General features: G+C 44.9%; 1 protein-coding gene across 2 annotated transcripts in view; it reads right to left on the bottom strand.

Annotated features, from left to right (window-relative positions):
- Positions 1-27,569, bottom strand: part of AVEN (apoptosis and caspase activation inhibitor) — a 639,800-nt gene that overhangs the window by 26,844 nt on the left and 585,387 nt on the right. Inside the window, exon 4 of one of the 2 annotated variants that reach the window (XM_066608498.1) lies at positions 588-683. The exons of the other annotated variant lie outside the window; for it this stretch is intronic. Within the exon in view, the coding sequence (XP_066464595.1) occupies positions 588-683 (96 nt within the window). The remainder of the gene's footprint in view (positions 1-587; positions 684-27,569) is intronic. 2 annotated transcript variants of the gene reach the window in all.

Raw genomic sequence — 27,569 nt, 5'->3', positions numbered from 1 at the left:
TAGCAACGGAGCAGGTAAGTGAATAACTTCTGTATGGCTCATAATTAATGCACGATGTATATTACAAAGTGCATTAATATGGCCATACAGAAGTGTATAACCCCACTTGGTTTCGCGAGACAACCCCTTTAAGCATTCGAAACGCCTCAGAATGTCCTGTTATTTCCAGTTGTGCTTTTAGTATGGATTAGTAAAGATTGGAGCATTTTTTGCCAATCTGCTGGTTGTTGGATCGTTGTATTGTAGGCCAGTGAGCATGCCAAGATATTCAAATGACAATGACATGGAAATAACATGCTGAAAATCAAGTGGGATGAAAGTGGCTGTAATATAATTGTAAGATTGGAAGATAACACATCATCTATCACACAGCCTGCGGCTTCACATAAGATGTGTTAATAAAAATGCTTTTATTAAAATCAAATAACACTGCATTTTCTTCAATTAAGTGTCTGGGGGCTGCTGGTAGCTCAGGAATTATTATAGAACGAATTAGATCTAGCGTAATCTAATCTCCGAGATGATTTGCACATTGATGAATATCTTGTTATCTTTGCTTAGAATAGGGAATATAGAGTAGGAATTACCTGAACAAGACCGGCTTCCACATTCAGGTGCAGGTGAAGAGGCAGATTCTGCAAGGCTCTCACTAGAGACTGGGAATCCAGGTAGAAAGAGGAGTCCTGTGTAGAGAAGACGAAGGCCGCAGTTACACAGACGGGCAGGGCTGGTCGGCGCTGACGGTTAGGTCTGGCAGTCCAAGGGTAAGTCATGCTTTACCGGCAAGTATTTGATTAAAGGATGCCGAATGCTAGAAAAACGGATGTTTGGAGATAAATCAGAGCTGCAATTGGTTATTCTGGATTTAGGCTGTATTCCCATGGAACAGTTGAAGTGTAGTAACATCCACACTCAAAGTAGTTGAGGTTTTTGATACTGGGGCGGTTTTCATTGAAAACTGCGTTTTTTTGAGTGCAGTTTTTTTTGCACTTTTAGCTGTCCTGTGTGGATACAGCGTTAATAGAAGAGAGCAGCTACAAAGGGGCCACAATTTGGCTTCAGCAATCACCATGCACCGCAACACACAGCTGGAGCTGCGGAAATCTGCACAGCTACATACAGATTTTAATGTGGAATTGCATCAGATTTAAGCCATTTTCAGTTTTTTGCAAGTTGCGGTGTGTCCTGTGGCCAAAATTCTGTCTGTATGAAAGGTTCCAAAAATAGTCTCAAAGTTTGGAGCTGCGTTTCCTAATTCAGTCTTCAAGTACCCCCAATAGGTCATGATTTGAGGATGATATCTCATAGAGAGAACAATGGTGGCAATTTCTAAGGCACCGACCATAATTACATCACCTGTATAATACATAGGAAATCAAGAAAACATGACCTGTTGGGGGTCCCTGAGGACTTGAGTGGGGGAAACACTGGTATAGAGGACCTAATATATCTATAACACATGGGCAGCAGGGTGCTTATTATCAAGACTGCAGGGGCAGCAGATGTACCCAGGGCCTAGTGCTTAGAGGGGCCAAAAAGCTCCTTTAGATACATTGTGCTTTTTATCGTGTGTTTATCTTATGTTTATCTTGAGGGCGCAAATTAAATGTAATATGGTGCTTTTGGGGCATTAAATAATTACCATCATCTTCCCCTGCAGATTACAGCTGATCACTGTGGACCCTTCTAACAAAAAGGGATAGCCCAAAGCATAAAGACTTTTAAGGCTCAATAAATGTAACTAGATTTCCTTTGGAACAGTCCAAAATCTATCATATTCAGTTACACCCAAAATAAAAGCTCATAATTGTAGACTGCATTGTTCTGACTAAAACTGAGGAAATGAGAATTACAGATATAGACAATTCTTACCTGAATTTTTGGAGCATGTTTGGTGGAAATTGGAAAAATGAACATTTACAAAGACATAGTTGGCTTTGGTACAAACAAAGAGGAGACTTTATGAAGCGTGGTATTCAAAAATTTTTGCAAGCTCTGCTTGCACCAAAATGTATGACTTTTCATACACCAATTTTGGTTTCATAAATCCTCCCAAAATTTTTGGTTCTTTAACCCATTAAGAACCAGGCACGGTAAATATACGGTGCCTGGTCCTGGGCTTAAAGCACCGCTGATAGTAAAATTACATTGGCACTTTAAAGGGGTTGTCCCGCGAAAGCAAGTGGGTCTATACACTTCTGTATGGCCATATTAATGCACTTTGTAATATACATTGTGCATTAATTATGAGCCATACAGAAGTTATCAGAAGTTTTTCACTTACCTGCTCCGTTGCTAGCGTCCTCGTTTCCATGGAGCCGTCTAATTTTCAGCGTCTAATCGCCGGATTAGACGCGCTTGCGCAGTCCCGGTCTTCTTCTTTTCTCAATGGGGCCGCTCGTGCCGGAGATCAGCTCCGTGTAGCTCCGCCTCGTCACGTGCCGATTCCAGCCAATCAGGAGGCTGGAATCGGCAATGGACCGCACAGAAGCCCTGCGGTCCACCGAGGGAGAAGATCCCGGCGGCCATCTTCAACCGGTAAGTAAGAAGTCGCCGGAGCGCGGGGATTAAGGTAAGCGCTGTGCGGTTTTTTTTTTAAGTCCCTGCATCGGGTTTGTCTCGCGCCGAACGGGGGGGCTGTTGAAAAAAAAAAAACCCGTTTCGGCGCGGGACAACCCCTTTAAGCCTCCTGCCCTGCAATCAATTAGAGGCAGGACGAGTTATCAGCTGTTAGTAACAGCTAATAACCCAGAGGAGAAGGCAGGAGGGGTTTTTAACCCTTCCTGTCTTTTCCTTCCTTAAGTACACAGAGCTCAACGAGCACTGTGTACTAGAAAGTGAAAGTACAGTGTAACTTTCACTACGGGAGCCCGGGGGTCACGTGACCGCTGGGGTTCCCTGCTACAACAGAGCTGGAGGGTCATACTAGACCCTGGCCTGCTCTGACAGTGACTAATGTCGCTACAGGGGTTGTTTTCCCCTGTAAGTGGGGCTCCTATGGATGCCCCAGCTACAGTGGGAAAGAGTCAAATAAAAAAATAAAAAACATGTGACTGTCCCCCAGAGGTCTTATATGATGTCATTGGGGACATAGATAGTAAAAAAACATGATTACATACACATATAAAACAATATTACAGAATTAAACAATATAAACATAAGAAAGAAAATAACCAAAACAGTCGCCGTATGCGCCCTGTAAACCAAACCCATACATACTATATATCAAAACATCCGAAACAAATGGAGGAACCCATTCCCATACTTTATTATAGCATAAATATACTAAATTTAAAATTTTTTTTAAAAGAATAGAGATGAGCGATCTCGTTACTCGGGACAAAATTTTCACGATGCTCGAGGGTTCGTTTCGAGTAACGAACCCCATTGAAGTCAATGGGCGACTCGAGCATTTTTCTATATCGCCGATGCTCGCTAAGGTTTCCATTTGTGAAAATTGGGGCAATTCAAGAAAGTGATGGGAACGACACAGCAACGGATAGGGCAGGCGAGGGGCTACATGTTGGGCTGCATCTCAAGTTCCCAGGTCCCACTATTAAGCCACAATAGCGGCAAGAGTGGGCCCCCCCCTCCCAACAACTTTTACTTCTGAAAAGCCCTCATTAGCAATGCATACCTTAGCTAAGCACCACACTACCTCCAACAAAGCACAATCACTGCCTGCATGACACTCCGCTGCCACTTCTCCTGGGTTACATGCTGCCCAACCCCCCCGCACGACGCAGTGTCCACAGCGCACACCAAAGTGTCCCTGCGCAGCCTTCAGCTGCACTCATTCCACACCACCCTCATGTCTATTTATAAGTGCGTCTGCCATGAGGAGGAACCGCAGGCACACACTGCAGAGGGTTGGCACAGCTAGGCAGCGACCCTCTTTAAAAGGGGCGGGGCGATAGCCCACAATGCTGTACAGAGGCAATGAGAAATATAATCCTGTGCCACCACCATCAGGAGCTGCACACGTGGGCATAGCAATGGGGTACCTATGTGCCACACACTATTCATTCTGTCAAGGTGTCTGCATGCCCCAGTCAGACCGCGGTTTTTTATAAATAGTCACAGGCAGGTACAACGCCGCAATGGGAATTCCGTGTGCACCCACAGCATGGGTGGCTCCCTGGAACCCACCAGCTGCACATAAATGTATCCCATTTCAGTGCCCATCACAGCTGAGGTAACGTCCGATTAAATGCAGGTGGTCTTCGGCCCACACTGCATGCCCCAGTCAGACTGGGGTTCTTTAGAAGTGTACACATGGAGTTACAACTCCGTGTGGACCGACAGCATGGGTGGGTGCCAGGAACCAACCGGCGGTACATAAATATATCCCATTGCATTGCCCATCACAGCTGAGGTAATGTCATGTTTAATGCAGGTGGGCTTCGGCCCACACTGCATGCCCCAGTCAGACTGGGGTTCTTTAGATGTAGACACATGCAGTTACAACTCCCTGTGGACCCACAGCATGGGTGGGTGCCAGGAAGCCACCGGCGGTACATAAATATATCCCATTACATTGCCCATCACAGCTGATGTAACGTCAGCTTTAATGCAGGTGGGCAAAAAATTAATTGGATTACACTGTAGGCGAGGGCTCCAAAAAATTGGTGTACCAACAGTACTAATGTACCTCAGAAAAATTGGCCATGCCCAACCAAGAGGGCAGGTGAAACCCATTAATCGCTTTGGTTAAAAAAGGTCCCCGTTTTTGATGGTGAGAGAGAACGATGCTTCCATCCGCGGGTGCAGCCTATGTATTGCTTAGGTATCGCTGCTGTCCGCTGGTGGAGAAGAGAAGTCTGGGGAAATCCAGGCTTTGTTCATCTTGATGAGTGTAAGCCTGTCGGCACTGTCGGTTGACAGGTGGGTACGCTTATCCGTGATGATTCCCCCAGACGCACTAAACACCCTCTCTGACAAAACGCTAGCCGCAGGACAAGCAAGCACCTCCAGGGCATACAGCGCGAGTTCAGGCCACGTATCCAGCTTCGACACCCAGTAGTTGTAGGGGGCAGAGGCGTCACCGAGGACGGTCGTGCGATCGGCTACGTACTCCCTCACCATCCTTTTACAGTGCTCCCACCAACTCAGCCTTGACTGGGGAGCGGTGACACAGTCTTGCTGGGGAGCCATAAAGCTGGCAAAGGCCTTGGAGAATGTTCCCCTGCCTGCGCTGTACATGCTGCCTGATCTCTGCGCCTCCCCTACTACCTGGCCCTCGGAACTGCACCTTCTGCCACTAGCGCTGTCGGATGGGAATGTTACCATCAGTTTGTCCGCCAGGGTCCTATGGTATAGCATCACTCTCGAACCCCTTTCCTCTTCGGGTATGAGAGTGGAAAGGTTCTCCTTATACCGTGGGTCGAGCAGTGTGTACACCCAGTAATCCGTAGTGGCCAGAATGCGTGTAACGCGAGGGTCTCGAGAAAGGCATCCTAACATGAACTCAGCCATGTGTGCCAGGGTACCTGTACGCAACACATGGCTGTCCTCACTAGGAAGATCACTTTCAGGATCCTCCTCCTCCTCCGGCCATACACGCTGAAAGGATGACAGGCAAGCAGCATGGGTACCGTCAGCAGTGGGCCAAGCTGTCTCTTCCCCCTCCTCCTCATGCTCCTCCCCCTCCTCAACGCGCTGAGATATAGACATGAGGGTGCTCTGACTATCCAGCGACATACTGTTTTCCCCCGCCTCCGTTTCCAAGCGCAAAGCGTCTGCCTTTCTGCTTTGCAGGGAACTTCTCAAGAGGCATAGCAGAGGAATGGTGACGCTAATGATTGCAGCATCCCCGCTCACCATCTGGGTAGACTCCTCAAACTTTCAAAGGACCTGGCAGATGGCTGCCAACCAGGCCCACTCTTCTGTAAAGAATTGAGGAGGCTGACTCCCACTGCGCCGCCCATGTTGGAGTTGGTATTCCACTATAGCTCTACGCTGCTCATAGAGTCTGGCCAACATGAGTTCCACTGTGTGGGCACGTCGCACAGCAGTCGGTGCACTGGCAGATTAAACCGATGTTGCAGGGTCCGCAGGGTGGCAGCGTCCGTCTTGGAGTTGCGGAAATGTGCGCTGACCCGGCGCACCTTTCCGAGCAGGTATGACAAGTGTGGGTAGCTTTTCAGAAAGTGCTGAACCACCAAATTAAAGACATGGGCCAGGCATGGCACGTGCGTGAGGCTGCCGAGCTGCAGAGCCGCCACCAGGTTACGGCCGTTGTCACACACGACCATGCCCGGTTGGAGGCTCAGCGGCGCAAGCCAGCGGTCGGTCTGCTCTGTCAGACCCTGCAGCAGTTCGTGGGCCATGTGCCTCTTCTCTCCTAAGCTGAGTAGTTTCAGCACGGCCTGCTGACGCTTGCCCACCGCTGTGCTGCCATGCCGCGCGACACCGACTGCTGGCAACGTGCTGCTGCTGCTGACACATCTTGATTGCGAGACAGTGGTTGCGTTGGAGGAGGAGGAGGGTGGTTTAGTGGAGGAAGCATACACCGCCGCAGATACCAGTACCGAGCTGGGGCCCGCAATTCTGGGGGTGGGTAGGACGTGAGCGGTCCCAGGCTCTGACTCTGTCCCAGCCTCCACTAAATTCACCCAATGTGCCGTCAGGGAGATATAGTGGCCCTGCCCGCCTGTGCTTGTCCACGTGTCCGTTGTTAAGTGGACCTTGGCAGTAACCGCGTTGGTGAGGGCGCGTACAATGTTGCGGGAGACGTGGTTGTGCAAGGCTGGGACGGCACATCGGGAAAAGTAGTGGCGCCTGGGAACCGAGTAGCGCTGGGCCGCCGCCGCCATGATGCTTTTGAAAGCCTCCGTTTCCACAAGCCTATACGGCAGCATCTCCAGGCTGATCAATTTGGCTATGTGTACGTTTAACGCTTGAGCGTGCGGGTGTGTGGCGGCGTACTTGCGCTCAAACAGTTGCGCTAGCGACGTCTGGACGCTGCGCTGAGAGACATTGCTGGATGGGGCCGAGGACAGCAGATGTGAGGGTGTGGGTGCAGGCCGGTAGGCACTCGTGCCTGTGTCCTCAGAGGTGAGTTGGATCTCAGTGGCAGGTTGGGGCACAGGGCGAGAGGCAGTGGTGCAAACCGGAGGCGGTGAACGGCCTTCGTCCCACCTTGTGGGGTGCTTGGCCATCATATGCCTGCGCATACTGGTGGTGGTGGCTCCCCAGCTGATCTTGGCGCGACAAAGGTTGCACACCACTGTTCGTCGGTCGTCAGGCGTCTCTGTGAAAAACTGCCACACCTTAGAGCACCTTGGCCTCTGCAGGGTGGCATGGCACGAGGGGGCGCTGTGGGAAACAGTTGGTGGATTATTCGGTCTGGCCCTGTCTACCCCTACCCCTCAGCATGCTGTATTACCAGTAGTGCAGAAACAGAACGCTGTAATTAAATGTGCCGCTTATTGGCCTGTGGTTGGAGGCTGACTTCGCATACGGAACGCACAGCAGAGGCAGGAAAGAATTTTGCGCAAGCCTGCTGTAACACTTAGCTGGCTGCGTATGAATTAGGACAACTACCCCCAGCAGAGACCCAGTACACATGTGGACAGGAATACAGCGGTGATGTAAGAGGCAACCCAGAGGCAGGAAAGAATTTTGCGCAAGCCTGCTGTAACACTTAGCTGGCTGCTTATGAATTAGGACAACTACCCCCAGCAGTGACCCAGTACACTGAGGACGGTCACAGGCAGCCCAAATAGATTTTTTTCCCCAAATGTTTTTGGAAAGGCCCACTGCCTATATACACTAAATATGTCTCCTGTCCCTGCCTCACCACTACTGGCCCTGGACAATGTAAAATTACTGCAGGACGCAATGCTCTGCACGGCCGATATACAAAAAAAAAAAACAAAACTGCAACACTGCAAAAAGCAGCCTCCACACTACTGCACACGGTTAGATGTGGCTTTAAGAAGGACCGTTGGGGTTCTTGAAGCCTAAAATAACTCCTAACGCTCTCCCTATAGCAGCTCCGGCACCAGCAGCACTGTCCCTGATCTCTGTCAGAATGCATCTGTGGCGAGCCACGGGAGGGGCCGATTTATATACTCGGGTGACACCTGATCTCGCCAGCCACTCACTGCAGGGGGGTGGTATAGGGCTTGAACGTCGCAGGGGGAAGTTGTAATGCCTTCCCTGTCTTTCTATTGGCCAGAAAAGCGCGCTAACGTCTCAGAGATGAAAGTGAAAGTAACTCGAACATCGCGTGGTACTCGCCTCGAGGAACGAGCATCTCGAACACACTAATACTCAAACGAGCATCAAGCTCGGACGAGTACGTTCGCTCATCTCTAAAAAAAAATCATTTGTTTTTAGCATTTTACCCCCAATAAAACTAAAAGGTAGCTAAAGGAAACAAAATAGGGCAGTAAAAGTACCACATGGGTAAAAACTCTAAAAAGTGTCTGGTCCTTAAAGGGGTTGTCCCGCGAAAGCAAGTGGGGTTAAACACTTCTGTATGGCCATATTAATGCACTTTGTAATATACATCGTGCATTAAATATAGGCCATACAGAAGTTATTTACTTACCTACAGGGGGTCCCCCCCCCTGTGCTGGCGTCCACGTTTCCATGGCGCCCACCAAACTTCTCCTCTGGTCGCAGGATCAGTCGCGCTTGCGCAGAGACGATTCCTCTTCTGGACGGTCCGGGCTCATGAGCTGCGTCCTGGCTCCTCCCTCTTCTCTGCGTCATCGCGTAGCTCCGCCTCCGTCACGTGGTGCCGATCAGCAAATGGGGTGTCTGGAATCGGCAGTGGAACGCAGACTGCAAAAGACAATCCACGGTGCACCATGGGAGAAGACACACGGTGCACCGTGGGAGACCAGCGGCGCCATCTTGGAAAGAAGAATCTTCAAAGTTGCAGAACGGGGATCCAGGTAAGAGAATTTTTTTTTTAAATAACACATGGATGCGGTATTACTGTGGATTAACTGGGGGTCTGTGCAAAAAAAAAAAATTTATGTTTTGGCACGGGACAACCCCTTTAGGGCTCAGTCACACGGGCGTTTATTGCCGCGATTTGCGCATGCGCATGCGTCCGGCGATTTTTTAAAACCATTGCTTTGCAATGGTATCGGACACATGAGCGCTTTTTATGCGCTCGTCCGATAAATTAGAGAACAGAAATCGCAGATCGCACCTATCTGCGATCTGCGATTCCTGTTCTCTTCTCTATATGCGCTCAATGGGGCCGGCGGCAGCAGCGCCGACCCCAATGAGAACATATAGAAGATAAATCATTCTTCTCTGCCACAGCTGGAACAGCTGTGGCAGAGAAGAACGATGTTTGCCCATTGAATTCAATGGAGCGGCAATACAGCCGCTCCATTGAAAGCAATGGGCTGCCGGCGTGCGCGGGGTTAATTGTCGGGAAGGGGTTAAATATATAACCCCTTTCCTGCAATGCATCCTGAAAAGTGAAAAAATAAAAAAAATGTATGTACTTACCTGCTCCCGGCAGCTGGAGATCCCGGCGGCCGGCCTGCAGTGGGTGTGAAGGGGGTGTGACTCAGGCTTGCCCCTGATTGGCTCAGCCTGAGCCAATCAGAGGCTGATCTCAGTCACACCCATTCATGAATTCATGAATGGGTGTGACTGAGACTTGCTTCTGATTGGCTCAGCGCTGAGCCAATCAGGGGCAAGCCTGAGTCACACCCCCTTCACACCCACTGCAGGCCGGCCGCCGGGATCTCCAGCTGCCGGGAGCAGGTAAGTACATACATTTTTTTTATTTTTTCACTTTTCAGGATGCATTGCAGGAAAGGGGTTATATATTTAACCCCTTCCCGACAATTCATCCCACACTCGCCCGCAGCGCTTGCATTCAATGGAGCCGCTGTATTGCCGTCTCCATTGAATGCAATGCGCTGGACAGCTCCGGCCCGTTTCTAATGAAACGCGGCTAGGAGCAGATTTTCGGGCGATTTTTGGGCCGATTTTTCGGCGCCGGTCACGCGATTTGCGCATGCGCATCTGTCATGCGATGCGCAAATCGCGTGAAAAAACGCCCGTGTGACTAAGGCCTTAAGGTACAAAACAGCTTGGTCCTTTAGGGGTTAACACATGCCAATCCAGTGGCTTCTGAGCAAAGATGTAAAGAAGACATGTCATAAGAGTCACCCTAATGGGCCTGAGAGGCTAGGACATCTGCCAACACCGAAAAAATGTTGGTGGCAGCACTCAAAGCAGGTGTGCAAACTGAAGAGCGGTGAGTAACATCATGAAAGTCTGTTATCTGGAAACATGCATGGAGTGAAAGGGACTTCATTTACTGGAGGTTGTAATACAGTCAGACGATGATGGTAGCCTGCCTGTGGGGTCTTCTTCTAACCACCAGTGTATTCCAAGAATCATGATGACCCTCAACATCAAAACTGCCCTACAGGAGGAGTCAAAATTTGTAGTGTACAAGTCTAGTAACACCCATGATTTAACGTGAATGGAAGATGCATTGCAATTATTTTGACTAGATGAAATATGATAAAACTAACAGCACGGCTGCTGCGGTGATGACAGAAGAACTTTTTTTTAAAGTAAAAACTTACTTTAATATATAATTTTCATTGTTAAAATGTACTAGGTTTAGGCTGCTCTCACACAGACATCTGCAAACACATAGCGTTTTCCAGTGTTTTCGAACAGTGTTTTCAAACGCGTTCAACAGCGTTTTTCACACACTCCATCATTGCAATGTGAGGTGTTAAAAAAAAAATAAAAAATCGCTGAAACACACTAAAATATATCAATAGAGGCCCTTTATAGAGTTGAGTGCGGCGTTTCAAACACTGTATTAAACGCTGTACAAGATGCCTGTGTGAGAGCGGCCTTAAAGACTTCACTCTTCTCAAACGTACATATGATATGAGGATATATGATGGACAGTAATACATGGGATTATACAAAATGGTTTTGTGTAATGCGTTGTAGATAGAGACGAGCGAGCATGCTTGTTTAAGGCTGCTACTCGACCGACTAGCAGTCTTATCGAGTAACGGGTTTACTCGGCAGAGCAGCATGCAGGGGGTAAAGAGAGAGATCTCTCCCACTGCTCCCCCCCCCCCATGCTGCTCGGACGAGTACACCGTTACTCGATAAGACTGCAACTCGATCGAGTAGCAGCCTTAAATGAGCGTGCTCATTCATCTCTAGTTGTAGAGCAATGGAGAGCATATTAGTTATTCAGGTATCGGCCTCATGGACAGCACTATGATAAAATACAGAGGGAAATTCTAAGCTAAATCAAACCTGAAATAAAAAATTATGTCTGTATGGTGTACGTATTTTATAACGTGTACTTTTAACTACACAGTACATACGGTAGTATTATAGTGTTAAACACACAAAAGTCCATCCAGTTCAACATATAGATATAGCCATAGAGTTTGTCCGGAGAAAAATAAAATGAATCCATTATTATTCGGTAGTTGCCCATTGCCTCAGGTTAGTGGAGGAAAATACTTCCTTACTCCAAATACAGCAATCAGAATAAATCCCCGGGTCAATGACCCATCTGCAGCATCTAGTACAAATATTATAATACATTACATAGTAACAGTGTGTAAGGCTGATAAAAAGACATATGTCCATCCTGTTCACCCTATTAACCCCCCAATGTTGATCCAGAGGAAGGACAAAAAAAATCACATGAGGCAGAAGCCAATTTTCCTCATTTTAGAGGAAAAAATTCCTTCCCGACTCCAAATCTGGCAATGATAATGGTCTTTCTGAAGGAATCAGTGACCATAGCATATAAGATTGTTACACTTAAGGTGTCCGGACCCCTCTTGTACTCTTTGCCATCACCACGCCCTCAGACAGAGAGTTCCACAGTTTCACTGCTCTTACAGTAAAGAACCCCCTTCTACATTGGTGTAGCATCTTAGAAACCCTTCAAACATTTTCTCTACAATGGAAGTAAGACTTACCCTTCACTTTTTGACTCTTTTTGAATATCGGCATCATATTTGCTAAGCGCCAATCCATTAGACAAGACCAGTCACTATAGAGTCCTTACATATAAGAAACAACAGTCTATCACATTACTTAATTCCCTTAGAACCCGAAGGTGTTTGCCATGGGGACTCGGTAATTTGTCCATTTTAATTTTTTAAAGCACTCCATGCATCTTTCAAGTCATCCAGTACAGAGTTTTAGGGTGCCTGTCCATGGACATGATTTCGCCGGCGGAATCAAGCCTTCTGAAGCTCTCCATAGAATCATTGGGATTCTGCGCTCACGGCCGGCAATTCACAGCATGCTACGAATTGCCCCGATTCTCCACGGTCAGCCTATCTGTCAGATAGGCTGGCCGGCGGAGATTCGTCTGCCGGCTCCTGCTCCCGGCGGCGGCACCCGCTGCGGAGATCCGCCGTGGGATACCGCAACGCCTGTGGGCAGGGGGCCTTAATGCTTTTTATGTGAGGTTTTCACTGGTGGTGTTCATTACAGTATATTTAGACCTAAAAGTAACATCTGGCCATAGTGTTTATAAACTAAAGTAAAATACTCAAGATTTTAAAAAGCTTTTAATTTTTGACATTTTTTGTTGCATTTTTTGGTTGATGGATTTCTCCTCACCCCCTCAACATAGCTTCTCTATAGAACTTCAAAAATACACTATTAAAACTGTAAATGTAAAAATATAAAAATCTCTTTTAAAAATACTTGTACAAAACATTTAAAATACTTGTAAATAAAAAGTTACACATTTCAAGTGTTTTGAAATGCTGAAAAAAAAGTGTGAGGAAGGTCTTAAATTCTTTCAGCAAATTAGACATCACAACATTGTGTGGCAGAGAGTCCCATAGTGTCACTGCTCTTGCAGTAAAGAATTCCTGTATCTACCAATATTGACACCTTACCTCCAGACATAGATGGCCAGAACTGTACACCATATTCCATGTGTGATCCTAACCATTTGGTCTCATGCTCTCACCATTTTTTAAAGGGTCTATAATTTTAATTTTTACACTTCTTTTTTTTTCCCCCAAGAAGACCATCCCGCGTGAAAGACAGTTAAATGATAAAATTCTAGTAACCTTCAACTGACGATAGTGGGAATGTAGGGGCTTATTTTAATATCTTATTATTTACTCTGATCCATTCTCATCTGTTCTACTAAAACTCATTACTATTATGTCTTCCCCTCACTAAACTCTTCCCTCTCAAATCCCATCCTGAATGCAGCAGCCAAGTTAACCTTTTTATCAAGACTCCACCAGCGCCGGTCACTGCACCGATGCCTCCACCCCGCGCCGGTCACTGCGCCGATGCCTCCACCCCGCGCCGGTCACTGCGCCGATGCCTCCACACCGCGCCGGTCACTGCGCCGATGCCTCCACCCCGCGCCGGTCACTGCGCCGAGGCCTCCACCCCGCGCCGGTCACTGCGCCGATGCCTCCACCCCGCGCCGGTCACTGCGCCGATGCCTCCACCCCGCGCCGGTCACTGCACCGATGCCTCCACCCCGCGCCGGTCACTGCACCGATGCCTCCACCCCGCGCCGGTCACTGCACCGGTTGCCCATTCATTATAGAATAAAATGTAAACATTATTCTCCCTCATAAGGTTGCTCCACCTCCATAGATATGCTCCCTCATCTACCACCCTAACTGTGGTCTATTCGGACAATAATCCAAGGCTGCCTTCACACAGGCAAAAACATCACACAGATATGAATCCTATTCTTTTGAATGAGGTCATACGCATTACTGAAGTTTTCCCGCATCATCATACCACGATACGTGAAACAAATTACAGCATATCCTATCTTGTGCGTGCTCTCTCATTGCAGCACCCATTGTTTATCAATGGGGCCTGCAGCAGCATCGCACCACGTGCTATGTGCACGCAATGCAAGGTTTTCTAATTGAAAACAATGGGAGAAATTCAGTGAGGCTCTGCCGTGGCTTCTTCCCCGATATGATACAAGGCAGTTTTGACAAACAAAAACACCACGTCCACGGGGAATTTACATGATGGCGAGCAGGAAATCGGGCCATGAATCATGGCATGATATCGTGCTCACCTGTGTGAAGTTGAAATTTCCACTTGCATCTCCAAGACATTTCTCAAGTTGCATCAGTTGTCTGGAATGTGTTACCCCATACAATCAGGTCAATTCTATATATCCACAGTATAAAGTGTGCTCTAAAAACACTTTAAGGGTGCATTCACACAAGCGTAGGCGTATTTACGTTCGCACGTGCTCAGCGTATAATCGCCGGAAAGAACGTTTTTCGGCGATCATGACTAGAGCTAGAAAGCATATTATCGTTTGTTCCTACTTTGCAAACTATCTTTTCAGCGCGTATTTCGGTCGCGTATGTTCCGGTTTTTTTCGGGTTGCCGTTTTTACGCGCCGTAAAATCGCCCGTGCGAACGAATACATTCGAAACCAACGCCTCAGATGGTCACGTATATACGATTGGGCGCAAAAACGCGCCGTTTATGTGCTCGTGTGAACGCACCCTTCAGCAGATCTACCACATTCTATAATCTACCTCTTCTACATTTACCCTCTCTAATCTAACTCTCCTCTGTTTACTCCGACTCCCCAAATTAATTCCTCTGAACCAAAATCCTTCAATCAAATATATCCCCATGCATCCTAATGCACTTCATACGCGTGCATGCACAGATACTGGCTGGTGACAGTCTCAATGCAGCTTTATGTGTACTACCTGGTTTCTATAAAAGATGGTCAGAACATTGTAGAAGTACTTGATCAAGTACTTTTTACTTCTTGTATCACACCATTTCCTTCATAGATTCTAATTTCTCACACCTCGTTTGAATAGTTATTTAGTTTGTTACTATGTATTGTCTTATTTTGTTTGCACGTGTAGCCTCTGATTTATATAGTGCTGTGGAATAAGTTGATGCTATGTAAATTAAGTTTATCTGTATTTTTTTCCTGGAATGGCTTTATATGTGCCTGAAGGAAGAGTTACTATAGGCCTATTTAGACAACAATTTGCTCAAAAGATGTATTTTGAGCGATAATAGTTGTGTATTTACAGTGCAAGGTGATCGTTCAAACGTTGAGCGATCACCTTGCACGCCGAGGCCACTTGTCTTCTGAATCCAGCTGTTCTCTGCTTGGAGCACTCTGCTATTATAACAGCCGAGCGCTCCTAGCGGGGTATGAAGAACACAGCTGGACCGCTCTGTTCTTCATACCCCGGCTGTGTTCAGGGAGCGGGATCAAGCTGAAACAATAGTATCAGCTGTATCCTGCTGTTAATTCTTGATAACAGATCACTGATCTTTTAGCATGCTGAAAGACAATGATCAGTGACTGCTTAAAGGGGTTGTCCCACAAAATGAAGTAAAGGTAAACACTTCTGTATGGCCATATACATGCACTTTGTAATATACATCGTGCATTAAATATTGGCCATACAGAAGTTATATACTTACCCCCCTGTGTTGGCGTCCCCGTCTCCATGGTGCCAACCGAATCCTTCTCCTGGCTGGATTAGATGTGCTTGCGCAGTCTGCCTCTTCTGTCCCGTTGAAGGGGCCGCTCCAGCGTGCTCGTGCCGCACAGGTCGTCTGCACATTCGGCTTCTGAGCGAATTTTGAGCAATAATTGTTGTGTCAAAATGGGCCTTATGTTATATAAAGCAGCTCTCGCCCTGGCAGGTCTAGACCATCAATGTATTAAACATCTTCCCCACAATAGCCAAAATGTATGGCAATTACAGCTGATTACCAAGCTGGCTTCTTCTATTTAAAGGCATTGTCCTAAAAAAAATAACTTATCAGCATGGTGGCTTAGTGGTTAGAATTGCTGCCTTGTGACACTGGGGTCGTAGGTTGAAATCTGACCAAGTATATCCACTTGGAGTTTACATGTTCTTCTCGTTTGCATGGATTTCCTCTGGGTATTTTGGTTTTTCCTACACTCCAAAACCATGCTAATAGGGAAATTTTAAATTTTGAACTCTGATAGGGACAAAACCCATATTATCAAGTGATGTAAAATGCTGTGCAATATGCGCTATATTAATAAAGATGATTATTAATATTACACCCTATCCACAGGATAAATATCTGAACGTTGAGGAAGGAAGGGGGTTGACTGCTGGAATTCCAACCGATCACCGGAAAGGGTCCCCCGGTGTCCCTGAAGGAATGGAACAGTAAGCGTGTGTATGCTCTCCACTCCATTCATTAGGGACTCCCCATTCTTGTGATCAGTGGGAAAACCAACGGCTGGACTCCCACCAATCAGATACTTATCCATTGGATAGGAGATAACAGACTTTCAGTCATGATGGTACATAAATGTAAAAATGACAATTTGGAATATACTTTTACCTTATCTAAACAATCTGTGTTTTTCCCCATTGGTTTTCCTGTATCTGTGTATGAAAGAATGTTTATGCTCTGTCAACCTAGAGAGAACATATTTCTACAAGCTGTCTGGTGAGAGATTTCACTGGGCACAGATACAGTATGTATAAGCCAGTGCGATCTTATAGTGGATATCGACATGCCAGAGAGAGGACCAAAACTTATTTTTAGAGCATTTCCTGGAAGTTGGTGAGTCAGCCACATTATCTCAAGTCACGCAATTTGGATTTATTCCTGATTAGTAGGTACCCCACAAGAAAGGGCTGAAGAAAAAGTGTTCATCCCTTATTTGGACTAGAACAGAAAGACTGTTAAATGATTTCTTACATGGGTTATTCTAGTCTCATGTAAATACAGTCTTTATTTAAGGAATTAGTGTATACGGGAAATTATGCAGTTTTCTAATATGCTTTGTTCAATTTCTCACCATTTCTAAGAACTACATTTGTAAATAAAAAATATTTCTATTCAAGTCCAGATGATGAAAAGCTGCATATATATAAAGGCCCATTTAGACACAATGATTATCGCTCAAAATTCGCCAAAAGGCCATCTTTTAAGCGATAATCGTTGTGTGTAACTGCACTGACATCACACAGCTTTCGTTAAGCAGTCTCTGATCATTGTCTTTCAGGGATATAGCTAACACTATTGTTTCAGCTGTATCCCGCTCCCTGAACACAGCCGGGGTATGAAGAACACAGCGGTCCAGCTGTGTTCTTTATACTCTGCATGGAGCACACAGCTGTATACCAGCTGAGCACTCTGAACAGCTGGGGTATGAAGAACACAGAGCTCCAGCTGTGTTCACACCCCGCTCGGAGCACTCGGCTGTATAACAGCTGGGCACTCCGAGCAGAGAACAGGTGGATGCAGAAGACTAGCAGCCCCGCTTGTCTTCTGCATTCCCCGCTCAGAGTGCAAGATAATCGCTCAACGTCTGAGCGATCACCTTGCCCTGTAAATGCACACAATGATTATCGCTCAAAAGACATATTTTGAGCGATAATCGTTGTGTCTAAATGGGCCATAAGACCTCATTCACACAGCGGTAACAGCATCAGAAAAGTCCAATGTGGATCTGCTACAAAATAGCTTCTGCCTTGGATTTCTGCTGCAGATTTACATTTTAAAGAGCTGCAGATCCACGTGCGGATTTCCATTCAATGAGGCAGATCCACAGATGTTTACAAGAGACTCTGTGGCGTATGAGCTATGGTGTGGATTTCTAAAGGGATGTGAAACAAGGATTTTGGAGCAAAATCAGGTAACTCAGTGTGAACGGGGCTTAATATTTCTCAGGTATGAGGGGCTTTCTACAACTACCGTGTTTCCCCAAAAGTAAGACATATCCCAATAATAAACCCTAGGGGGGAAAACACTTGAAATATAAGCTCTATGCCGAAAATAGGCCCTAGCTACAGTACATAAAAAAAAAAAAACACAAGCAATTCATTATCTAGAAGGCTCGTCTAGGTCCCTCCTGCTACTCTCTGGAGGTCTGCACGGTTCCCGTACTCCTCAAAGCACATAGATCATCACTTTCTGATGACAGGATTTATAAATCGCACCTTCAGGAAGCGATGGCTGTATTTGGTTTTCCGAGCGATGTCTGAGTACTTACTTAGCCAATCACAGCCATGGCTGTGTGGGGGAGGGATTTTTGAATTGGCTGAGTGGCGGCCATCACTCACCGCCGCTCAACCAAATCAAAATAAGACATCCCCTTAAAATAAGCCTTAGCACATATTTTGTAGCTAAAATAAATATAACACACTGTCTTATTTTGGGGAAAACACGGTATGTCTGGTTTAAGAAATCATATGCAAACGTAACAAATCAGCAACACATTGTTTTCCGGTCACGAGTATCATGCCGGAGTGTTTGTTGTATAGATCAGAGTGCATCGCTACATTTGTTAGGTATACATGTATGCATTTTCTGTCTTTGGATGTAAATAAGTATGTTTCCATTCACTCACAACAAGCAACCATTTAAAATTCTATTTAAAGGGGTGTTCCCATCTTGACCAACCATGGACCCTTGCATGGTGGCTGGTAGTACAGAAACAGCCAAGTGGACTGCGTTTAGCTCTTAACTCCTATTTATTTCTATGGGAATTACGTTAAGGTAACTGCCCAGTGGTCTCCGTACTCTCAGCCATCACACAGAGTCGGGTCCAGGAGCGAAGTTCTTGCAATATATGTTGTTCCCAGAGGTGAGACCCGCATCTATCAAACCTTTATGGCACATCCTGTGGATATGCCATAAAAGACCTTTTTACTGGTCTGCAAAATTAAAAGGTTCATAAATCTTAAAAAGTACTAAAAGTATTTTACTGAACATTAGCTCGGGGTCTGCTATCACACTTCGGTGCCCATTAATGGCAAGGCAGCGGAGATGTTCAACTCCGCTCTCAGACTGGCACAATGAAGCAAGATAAAAGGCAATAATCAGCCACACACTACTACAGGGGTATGGGGTCTATTACAACATCCCAGCCCAAGGGTGACTGGTGTCATTAGCCTACTGATGGTCTTATTTGCCACTACCTTCATCTACTACTGCCAAGAAAGGATAGAATTATTCATATCTCCTATCCATTCTATTTCTAGCCATACACAAATAAAAGAATAAGCAGCGGGTTTTATGTGTAATGGAAATGAGAGCTCTGTAATAAGGTCCGATTGGAAATTGTATCACCAGGCAGAATTTGTCCAATTACACAACTGGTAGGGCAATGGAAGAATAGCTATAAGGTGGTGTGTTAAATGGGGTGGTCTGTTCCATCAGGAAAATGTGTTCATTGTTGTGTCCACCATTTGCCTTCATTTGTGATAGCAGTATAGTTCGGCTGGGTACACACTTATTTTGTGCCCGAGTTGCACCAGGCACAACTCACCTTGGACACCACATGGACAGCTGTGTCAAAATCCACATCAATTCAGCTATGTGGTACCGTACTATTATTAGTAGGATGGGTTCATGCAGGGTTGATGAGAACGTATCAATCTGGTTTATTTCTTTAATGGATAGTGTTCTATTTTTACAGATGGTCCAGGAATTATGAATGCTTGACCTGTTGACTAAAAAAGTAACGTGGCAGGCAGGAAAAGCCAACGTGAAGACATTTTGGAGACCAGATAAAATTTCTATGGAAACAATAACCCTTTAAATTACTCATCTACTTATATTTAGGAGGGAGGACTATCAATAAGTGACATTAAACTGTTAGGAACCTGGACTGATGAACATATTTTATTGCTTGTTACAAAACATATATCAATGCTGCACCGCATTCAAAATAGTACAAAGGCAGGTCAGTCACATAATACCAATGTATTCCAGAAGACGTACACAAAAATTAAGTTGTCAGACAAGAGACCATCCAAGGAAAGCCGCGCTGACACAAATATATTACAGGCATTCAGACAGCGGAAATGTTTAGACTAATGGAAGAACTTCATTATATGAGGAGTCTAAGCAAACACCTCGGAAAAGAGCAAATTAAGGTAATCTGTTAAAACTGGAAGTAGATCATTTTTCATATAAGCAGTTTACATTAACAGAACTTATTACTTCTTCCAGGAAAGTGTGGAGTTTTTCCAATATGTAGTGATTTTCAGTCTAGCAGTGATTATGACGTGCACAATCACTGTTATGCAAGTTATTGGCAATTCATTTTGGGTTGGCGAGACACAAGAGTATTACGGACCCATTTATGCGTCTGTAATATAGAGGACTGTCTTGGTTTAACTGTGGGCAGCCTGAGCCAAAATCCAGACATCATAGAAATCTATGATGCTCAGAGTTTGGGTCAGGAAACCCGCGGTCAGGCTGGGTCGCTCCTCAGTATCACACATACATAAATGTGGCCATATTACGCTCTTGTGTCACTGGTCTTAGTGAATTGAGAGTAATGCTTGAGTTGGAGTAAGAGGAAAAAGGGTTTTCTCAAAATCAGCAAGTTATGCCCTATCCTGTGGAGAGCGGATAACTTGTGATCGGTGGGGGTCTGACCACTGGATGATCTGGAGTGTTGATAAATAATTCCTAAGGCCGCCTGCAGACGAGCGGGTCGGATCCGGCGGCGAGAATTCTCGCTGCGGGACCCTACCCGAGCGCCTGCAGAGACGAGCGCGTACTCACCGCGCCCGGCGGCCCCGACTCTTTCATGTGCCGGCGCATGCGCAGACCAGAGCCGGCGGCTGGGTGAGTGACGTTTCTGTGGGAGGCTCTGTGATCCCCGCACAAAAATAGGACATGCCGCGGTTTGTTTTCCGCGCGACATTTCGCGCGGCGAAACCGCAGCTGTCTGTATAGGAGTGCGTATTATAATGCACCCCTATGCAGGCTTTGAGCGGCGGAAATCCCGCGGGAAATCCCGCCGTGGGATTTCTGCCCGTCTGCAGGCGGCCTAAAGAAAATATATCATAATAAAATCTCATTATATGTATCAGCTCTTTTAATACATACATTTCCAGTGTTTCCTTTTTTTATGCAACTGTCGATACAAAAAGAAGCTGGAAAAATTCCAGTTTTCACACTGTCCACTGGAGCACACATGACAGACGAACATTTCCTGGTTTCTTCACTTTTGAGCTCTGCTATGTAGTCTGGGACAGGATGAGTAGAGTCATCTCACCATGGATTTCATTACAGGTGACGGGATGGGCAGTAATCCATAGACTAATACAGTCTCCAGAAAGTGAATGGAGACTTTCCTATCAAGCAACTAAGGTGCAGACAGAAGTGTGAGCCTCCAATATGGCCACTTCCCTTTCCCAGGAGAAAGTTTAAAAAAAATACAAAACAACTAGAAACAAGATAAAATAAGCACCTTATTTCTCCTTGACAAAACTGATCTCATAAATGCAGCTAAAATTAAATACATGACACATTCCTTTTAAGAAGTACAAAGCAACGCCAAAAATGACATCTGCTGCTAGCCATCATCTTCGTGAAATCATTGCTAGACGTTTGCATTCAGTATAATGTACCTACATCATAGAACTAAAAATACAGAAAACATCACCCATGACACATATATAAAAGACTTTCTCATCTTCAGTTCTAACTATGGATATCTGACTAATCGCTCAGCTTGAATCTCATCAGACATTTGACTACTGATCTCACTTGTTCGCTACTTATTATCCAAATAACGCAATCGTGACAATACAGAACAACCTACCTAGAACAACAAATCTTTCAACCTCGCCGGTCCCAAACAGCACAGGCTCAGTGCAGTGGCTCTGATCAACACCCCAGAGACCGTGCGCTAATGATTCTCCCTTGGTCTGTAGCATCATGGCTCACCTTTTAACTCCCTGCTAGGCTCCACTCCGCAAATGCTCAACATCACAACCCAACAGAGCAGAAAAACATTATCTCTGTTTGGCATGTAAACGCAAATAAATGGTGTAAATGGAAACATTTTCTGTTTGTGCTCCTGTCTGATTAATGATATGTTAATAGGAGCACTGAGGCGGCTATCAACACAGCTTGGAGATTCTGTTAATATGTAAATATATAATAAATCACATAGGGAACTGAATAAATAAAACCTAAAAAACAGAGAAATTCATTAGGGTAACTGACTGTTAAGATTGCCCTATATAGAAGATAAACACATGGCGGCACCTCATTGTGCACTGAGGGTGACAACGCTGCCTTTGTTTGGGGATAGGATATGACAATGGGCCATCTTCTTTTTTGAGAAAGCCGATGTTTTTCTTTGCATGTGGGATAAAGGTTTTCTTCCAGTTGAAGCCATAGACTGGACTACACACTGGATTACCTCTATGTTTATGACAGCATTATATGCAATGTAATGACCCAACAATGAGGCCATGCTTGCAAACTTGGGGATCCCAAATCATGGTCTTCACAACTGACTGTAGAGTGGAATGACGGCACTAGATAAAAAATGTCCATCAATGGCAGAAACGAACATCATGGTCAGCAATATTGTAAACTATGGTCAATTTTACCAAGCAGTTAATTGTTAGGGAGCGTGGTTAAAAGAAAAAAATGAGCCAAACGTGCTAAGACGCAGACTACCCCTGTATTTTCAGTCAACAAACTTATAGCTGGAATCACAGAAGAATTTTTGCACTCAAGCACAAATGTTAAAGGGGTTGTCCGGCAGATGAAGTAATTTTTTTTTTTGGAGATACAACCTGCAAATCAAAGCGCTTAAAATACACACTAAACCCCCATTTCAATAGCCCTTTTGCTTACCTGAACAAGCTTTTTATCATCTTCGTAAAAATTCTCTTCAAAGATGGCTCCGGGGGTCTTCTCCCATGGTGCACCGCGGGACTTCTCCCATGGTGCACCACAGTATATGCTCCAATGTGCGCGCTCCCGATGCTGTGTCCTTGCCTCTTCTTCCAGCAGCAGCGGCAGGCATATTAGCACTTTCTGCTTAGGTTAAGCAGACGGGGCGGAGCTACGCGATGACGCGTAGAAGGGGGCGGAGCCAGAACGCCGCTGCTGCCGAACCAAGCCGAAGGCAGAAGACCCTTCTGCGCAAGCGCGTCTATTCGGGCGATTAGACGCTGAAGTTAGACGGAGCCATGGAGACGGGGACGCCAGCGCAGGGAAGGTAAGTGAATAACTTCTGTATGGCTCATATTTAATGCACAATGTATATTACAAAGTGCATTAATATGGCCATACAGAAGTGCTTAACCCCACTTGCCTTCGTGAGACAACCCCTTTAATTGGTACTAAAGTAGCTGAGTAGCTACTTAATACTTTATGCAAAATTAACGCTCAAAGCTGTCACTCAAACTGTCCTTTGAGCGATCTTTGAGCGATCAGTGGTGTAAAAGATATAGTTTGGTTCATGACATTGGTTCACTCTGAAAATCCCTTTAAGGCCTTCAGATGAGAACACACTGGCCTGGTCATGAACTGTGTGCTGATTTAGCAGGTCACGTACACATAGTGATTAATACAAGGATGTTTGTGCTGGAAACTATCTTTATCGTGGAACCAGGATGCGTTGAGCTTGAGGGTGCGTAGGGGTTATCCTATTATTGTGTAATTTTGCAACATCTGTGAATTCCAATGTCTCTATGTCAAATGTGATATTTAGAGCCTGAGAAAGTCATTTACCTGCCAATAATGTATACTCCCATATGTTTTACCTATATCTTATTTGAATATGCCTCCCCTCTCTATATGTTAACCACACCTTCTTTTAATACTCAATAAAAGTTGGGTGCCTGGCTCACCAGGCATTCTTACTGACTTTGACTACATTCGGATGTCGTGTCTGAGTTCTGGTTAAGGTCGCTGTCACTAGTGACTCTTATACTTATTTTACCTGATCTAGGCGTACTTCTTTATCACTGCTTTATCAGTTGGAGGCCCCAGCGAGATTGCTAAAAACTATACACTTCTTACTGAACGTGGAGCACCGGCCTACTTCTCTTGGATGAAGCAGTACCCCGGGGCAAGAGATTTCTCTTGACTTCTCCTAGGGGAGAGGGGTCGGCTGCGGTGTCAGTGCCAGGTGTACAGCTTCAGCATTTATGAACTTGCTCCCTATCAGGTAAAATTATCTTTCTGTTTGTTTGTCTTTTTTGTCTTTCTATAAGCAGCGCAGCAATAGCTCTGCTACATATCATTTCCTGCCTTGTATTCATGCTTTAACTCTTCCTATCCCTACTGCTTCCTCGCCTTCCTGTGTCGTTATTCGGCTCTGCTACATCGTGTATTGCTTTATATTAATGTTGTGCAGTATTACAGTATGATTATTGATATGCAACATCCCTGTGAGACAGCTCTTATTCCCCAGAAGACTGCTTTATTCTTTTCTGCACAATTACAGAAGATGAGCTTGAATGTAAAAATAATATTAACGCTTCAGAGAGAGATTCTGGTATTGACGCATAGATTTTCACTTGAGGTTGTGTTTTTACGCTCTGTACGCTTCCTTTACCCATGGTTTCAACACGACTCTACAGTTTTTGGCTACCGATAGAGTGTAGGTATATGTAACTGGGCTCTGGGATAGCCGCCCACTGACAGTTGCGGGACACAAGGTTTTGCACATAGCTAGATATCCGAAGACGGGACTGGCTCTCCCTGTTGGATTGCTATGGGTGTGATAGGCGGAAGGCCAAATTACCAAAAGCTGGTCTTGACCTTAATGCTTGGCGCCAATTTTCAGCGATTGCAGAATAATTTCATCCACTTTCCTAAAAGTGGGACCTATGAATATGTCCTAGTGTGTGTCAGTATGGAATACCAGAGGTGATTGAGAGTGACAGAGGTATACACTTGACTTCTGGAGTATGTCAAGAGGTGAAAAAGGCCTTGGGAATAGAGCAGGCATTCCATACTCCATGCCACTCACAGAGTAGTGATAAGGTGGAGCGGTTAAATGGATGTATGTAGTGATGTTTACGAGGGGGGAGAGAATGCTATGTGACATGCCGCTAAGAGTTTTGTTGTTAACACTAGTGAAATATTACTATGTTACACTACAGAAAGTTAAAGTAAAACTAGATGTTTTAATAATGTGCAATGAAGTAAGTTATGCAATAAGAGAATGTAAGTCTGTCTGATGGATCTGTTACCTTTAGGTATAGGAGTATGAAATATGATGGAAAATGACTGGATTTAGTTTTCTGCTGTGAATGATTTGGTATTAGTGTGTTTGCACTGCGATTGTAGGTACATAGCTGATAGTCTGTTGGCTCTGTGCCAAGTACGTAGCAAATATTTCATCATGCAATCTCCTCTTTAACTGTCTTTATTATGTTTGGTAATGTTTTAATTTGAAAATATATGGTGGTTATTCACTGTATAAGTTTTTATGTTCATAACTGTATGTTTGTATTCTCCTACTACTCTAAAAGGAATTTTACTAGTGTGCTGGTTGATGTTTGGATGTTACTTTCGCCTGTATAAGTGTGAGTACAGTTTTGCAATGTGAGCTCTGGGTGAATGCTTTGTGGTTCGTGTCTATATAAATCAGTAACGTAATGTTTTTTTCACTGATCATGTAATTTTAAAGTTTTCATGAGGACGGTTTGTTACGGACTGATGTGTCTACACTGTAACCTTAATTGAATAGAAAACTGAAGCTCCTTTAATTGCTTGGCATACGTGCAAGCATTATATCATGACTATGTTCTTGTGTTTTCAGTGGGTGTACAGTATTGCTAGAAATACTACACAATCACTTACGTGAGTATATGTTTAAGGGTTACAAGTGCAAGTTCCTCTCCAAAATCTGCTGGTCTGTATTTGGTTGCCTGGATTAAACTGGCTACTGTAATGTGTGGAACACTAGCCAGGGGTAATGACAGAGTGCCAAAGGATCGCAACCCGCGGCCAGGTGTCATTTTGGTAAACAGATTTTACATAGCAAATACTGAAGACAAAGTTCGCTACTTTTGACAGTTGCTATGGGACCCATGACCGATCAGAGAATATCCACGATGTGATGGGATCAGGGAAAAACTGATCAGGGAAAGTTCATGATGGGATCTGGTATGGGTGGTATATGAGGCAAAAATACATGAGAGCAGGTATGGAGATTAAGGGAATTTGCACCTGGACAGGAATGTTAAGTAGAAATTCATGACTATATGATGTGTACTTAAGTGAGTGAGTATGCAGTGGTTTAACATTTTGGAATACTCAGAAAATTAACCTCTGCTCCTCCATAGTATGCAAATGCAGACATTGTGGAAGGGGTGAAGGGGGGCATTCTATTTAACGGAAAAACTAGTAATATAAAAGATACATATATAATGTATATATGCAATTTAAGATACGTGAAAATCCTACTGAGCTGAATCACAAGGGCTGCGATGCAACACATCCCGTCCACAGCCAAAGAAGGGCGTTATGGCTGTGGAGCGATGGGTTGCATGAAGGGCAATTGCCCACCATGTAGAAGCCAGACATAGGAGCGATGTTTGGCTATAGTACTCCCTCCCTAGCCGGCTGATCGATAATATGTAAACAGGACATACGTTCTAGTTTAATTGAATCTAATAAGAAGTGGGAGTTAATAGATTTTGCTTGCTATAACATACAAAACCTTTAAAAAAAAAAAAAATCAATCATTTAGTGGAGGTTCTGCTGATGATACTTGTATCCAGCTGTTGGTTTCTAAGAACTGTCCTGTAAATCTAATGAGTACGAATGTGTGAAGTCCTATCAATGCAAGTATAATGAGGTATTGAGGTGTGCTCTGATCATCCATATTTTTGCATTTGAGGTTTAACGATCTAAAACAACTGGCTGGATTCAAAGGGGTGGAGCTGGATGATGTGGAGAGAGGGAGTGTGCAGTGGGTCCCTCCCCCGAAAAGGAGGGTGTGAGGGAAGAACTCTGAAAAGGCTAGACTGACAAAGTATGAAAGTTGCTAATTATAAATGTATGGATGATAATGATAAATCTTAAGATTGTGTTTTAAACTTGATTATCTTAATTTGTGATGTTTGAATAATTTTAAGGAATTATTACTGTTTGTTCAAAAGACTGATTCATGAGTTGTATGTATAAAGTATATAGAAGTTGTTCAGGCTGTCATAGAAATAGATATTTATTAAAAATATTTGTTTGCTGCAGTAGAAAGCTAATAGGGTCACTCTGGGCAGAGATTGATAAAGCTGACATATAGAAACTGGTTTCATCCATTTTTATGGACGGATGAAGAAGAGTACCACAAGACCCAGGACTGCGATTTTGTTTTTTTGTTTTAATTTATCATGGACTGAACTATTTGCGATCAAGGTTATTTTGGACTGAATGAATTCATGAACTGAGTTATATCTGGCAGGAGATTGGAACTTTGCAAGTGTGATTTTAATTTTTATCTTCTCTAAGTGCCAGCTGTATCTCTCCATAGCTGTGACTATTCAACTGAGCCTGAAGAACTGACAAGTGTTTAAAACAGTGCCTAACTGCCAGTTGGCGACTAGTCAAAGGAGGGCTAAGCATTATAGCTCCTCCCTGGAGACCTGAGATGACCAATGGTGTGCAAAGGGCATGTGGAAGAGTGGAATCTACAAGGAACAAGGGGCTCTATAGTCACCTGTGAATACCTTACATCCATGGGTATGATGAATGGAGGAGATTGACTGACATCAGACTAACCAGGGAAAGTAGTAAGGACACAATAATTGCTCTGCTTCCCTGCATTAGAG

The sequence above is a fragment of the Eleutherodactylus coqui genome, chromosome 6 (genome assembly GCF_035609145.1).
Source record: "Eleutherodactylus coqui strain aEleCoq1 chromosome 6, aEleCoq1.hap1, whole genome shotgun sequence".
Taxonomy (NCBI): Eukaryota; Metazoa; Chordata; class Amphibia; order Anura; family Eleutherodactylidae; genus Eleutherodactylus; species Eleutherodactylus coqui.
Note: the sequence above shows the minus strand (reverse complement) of the source record. Positions and strands in the feature narration are given on the sequence as shown.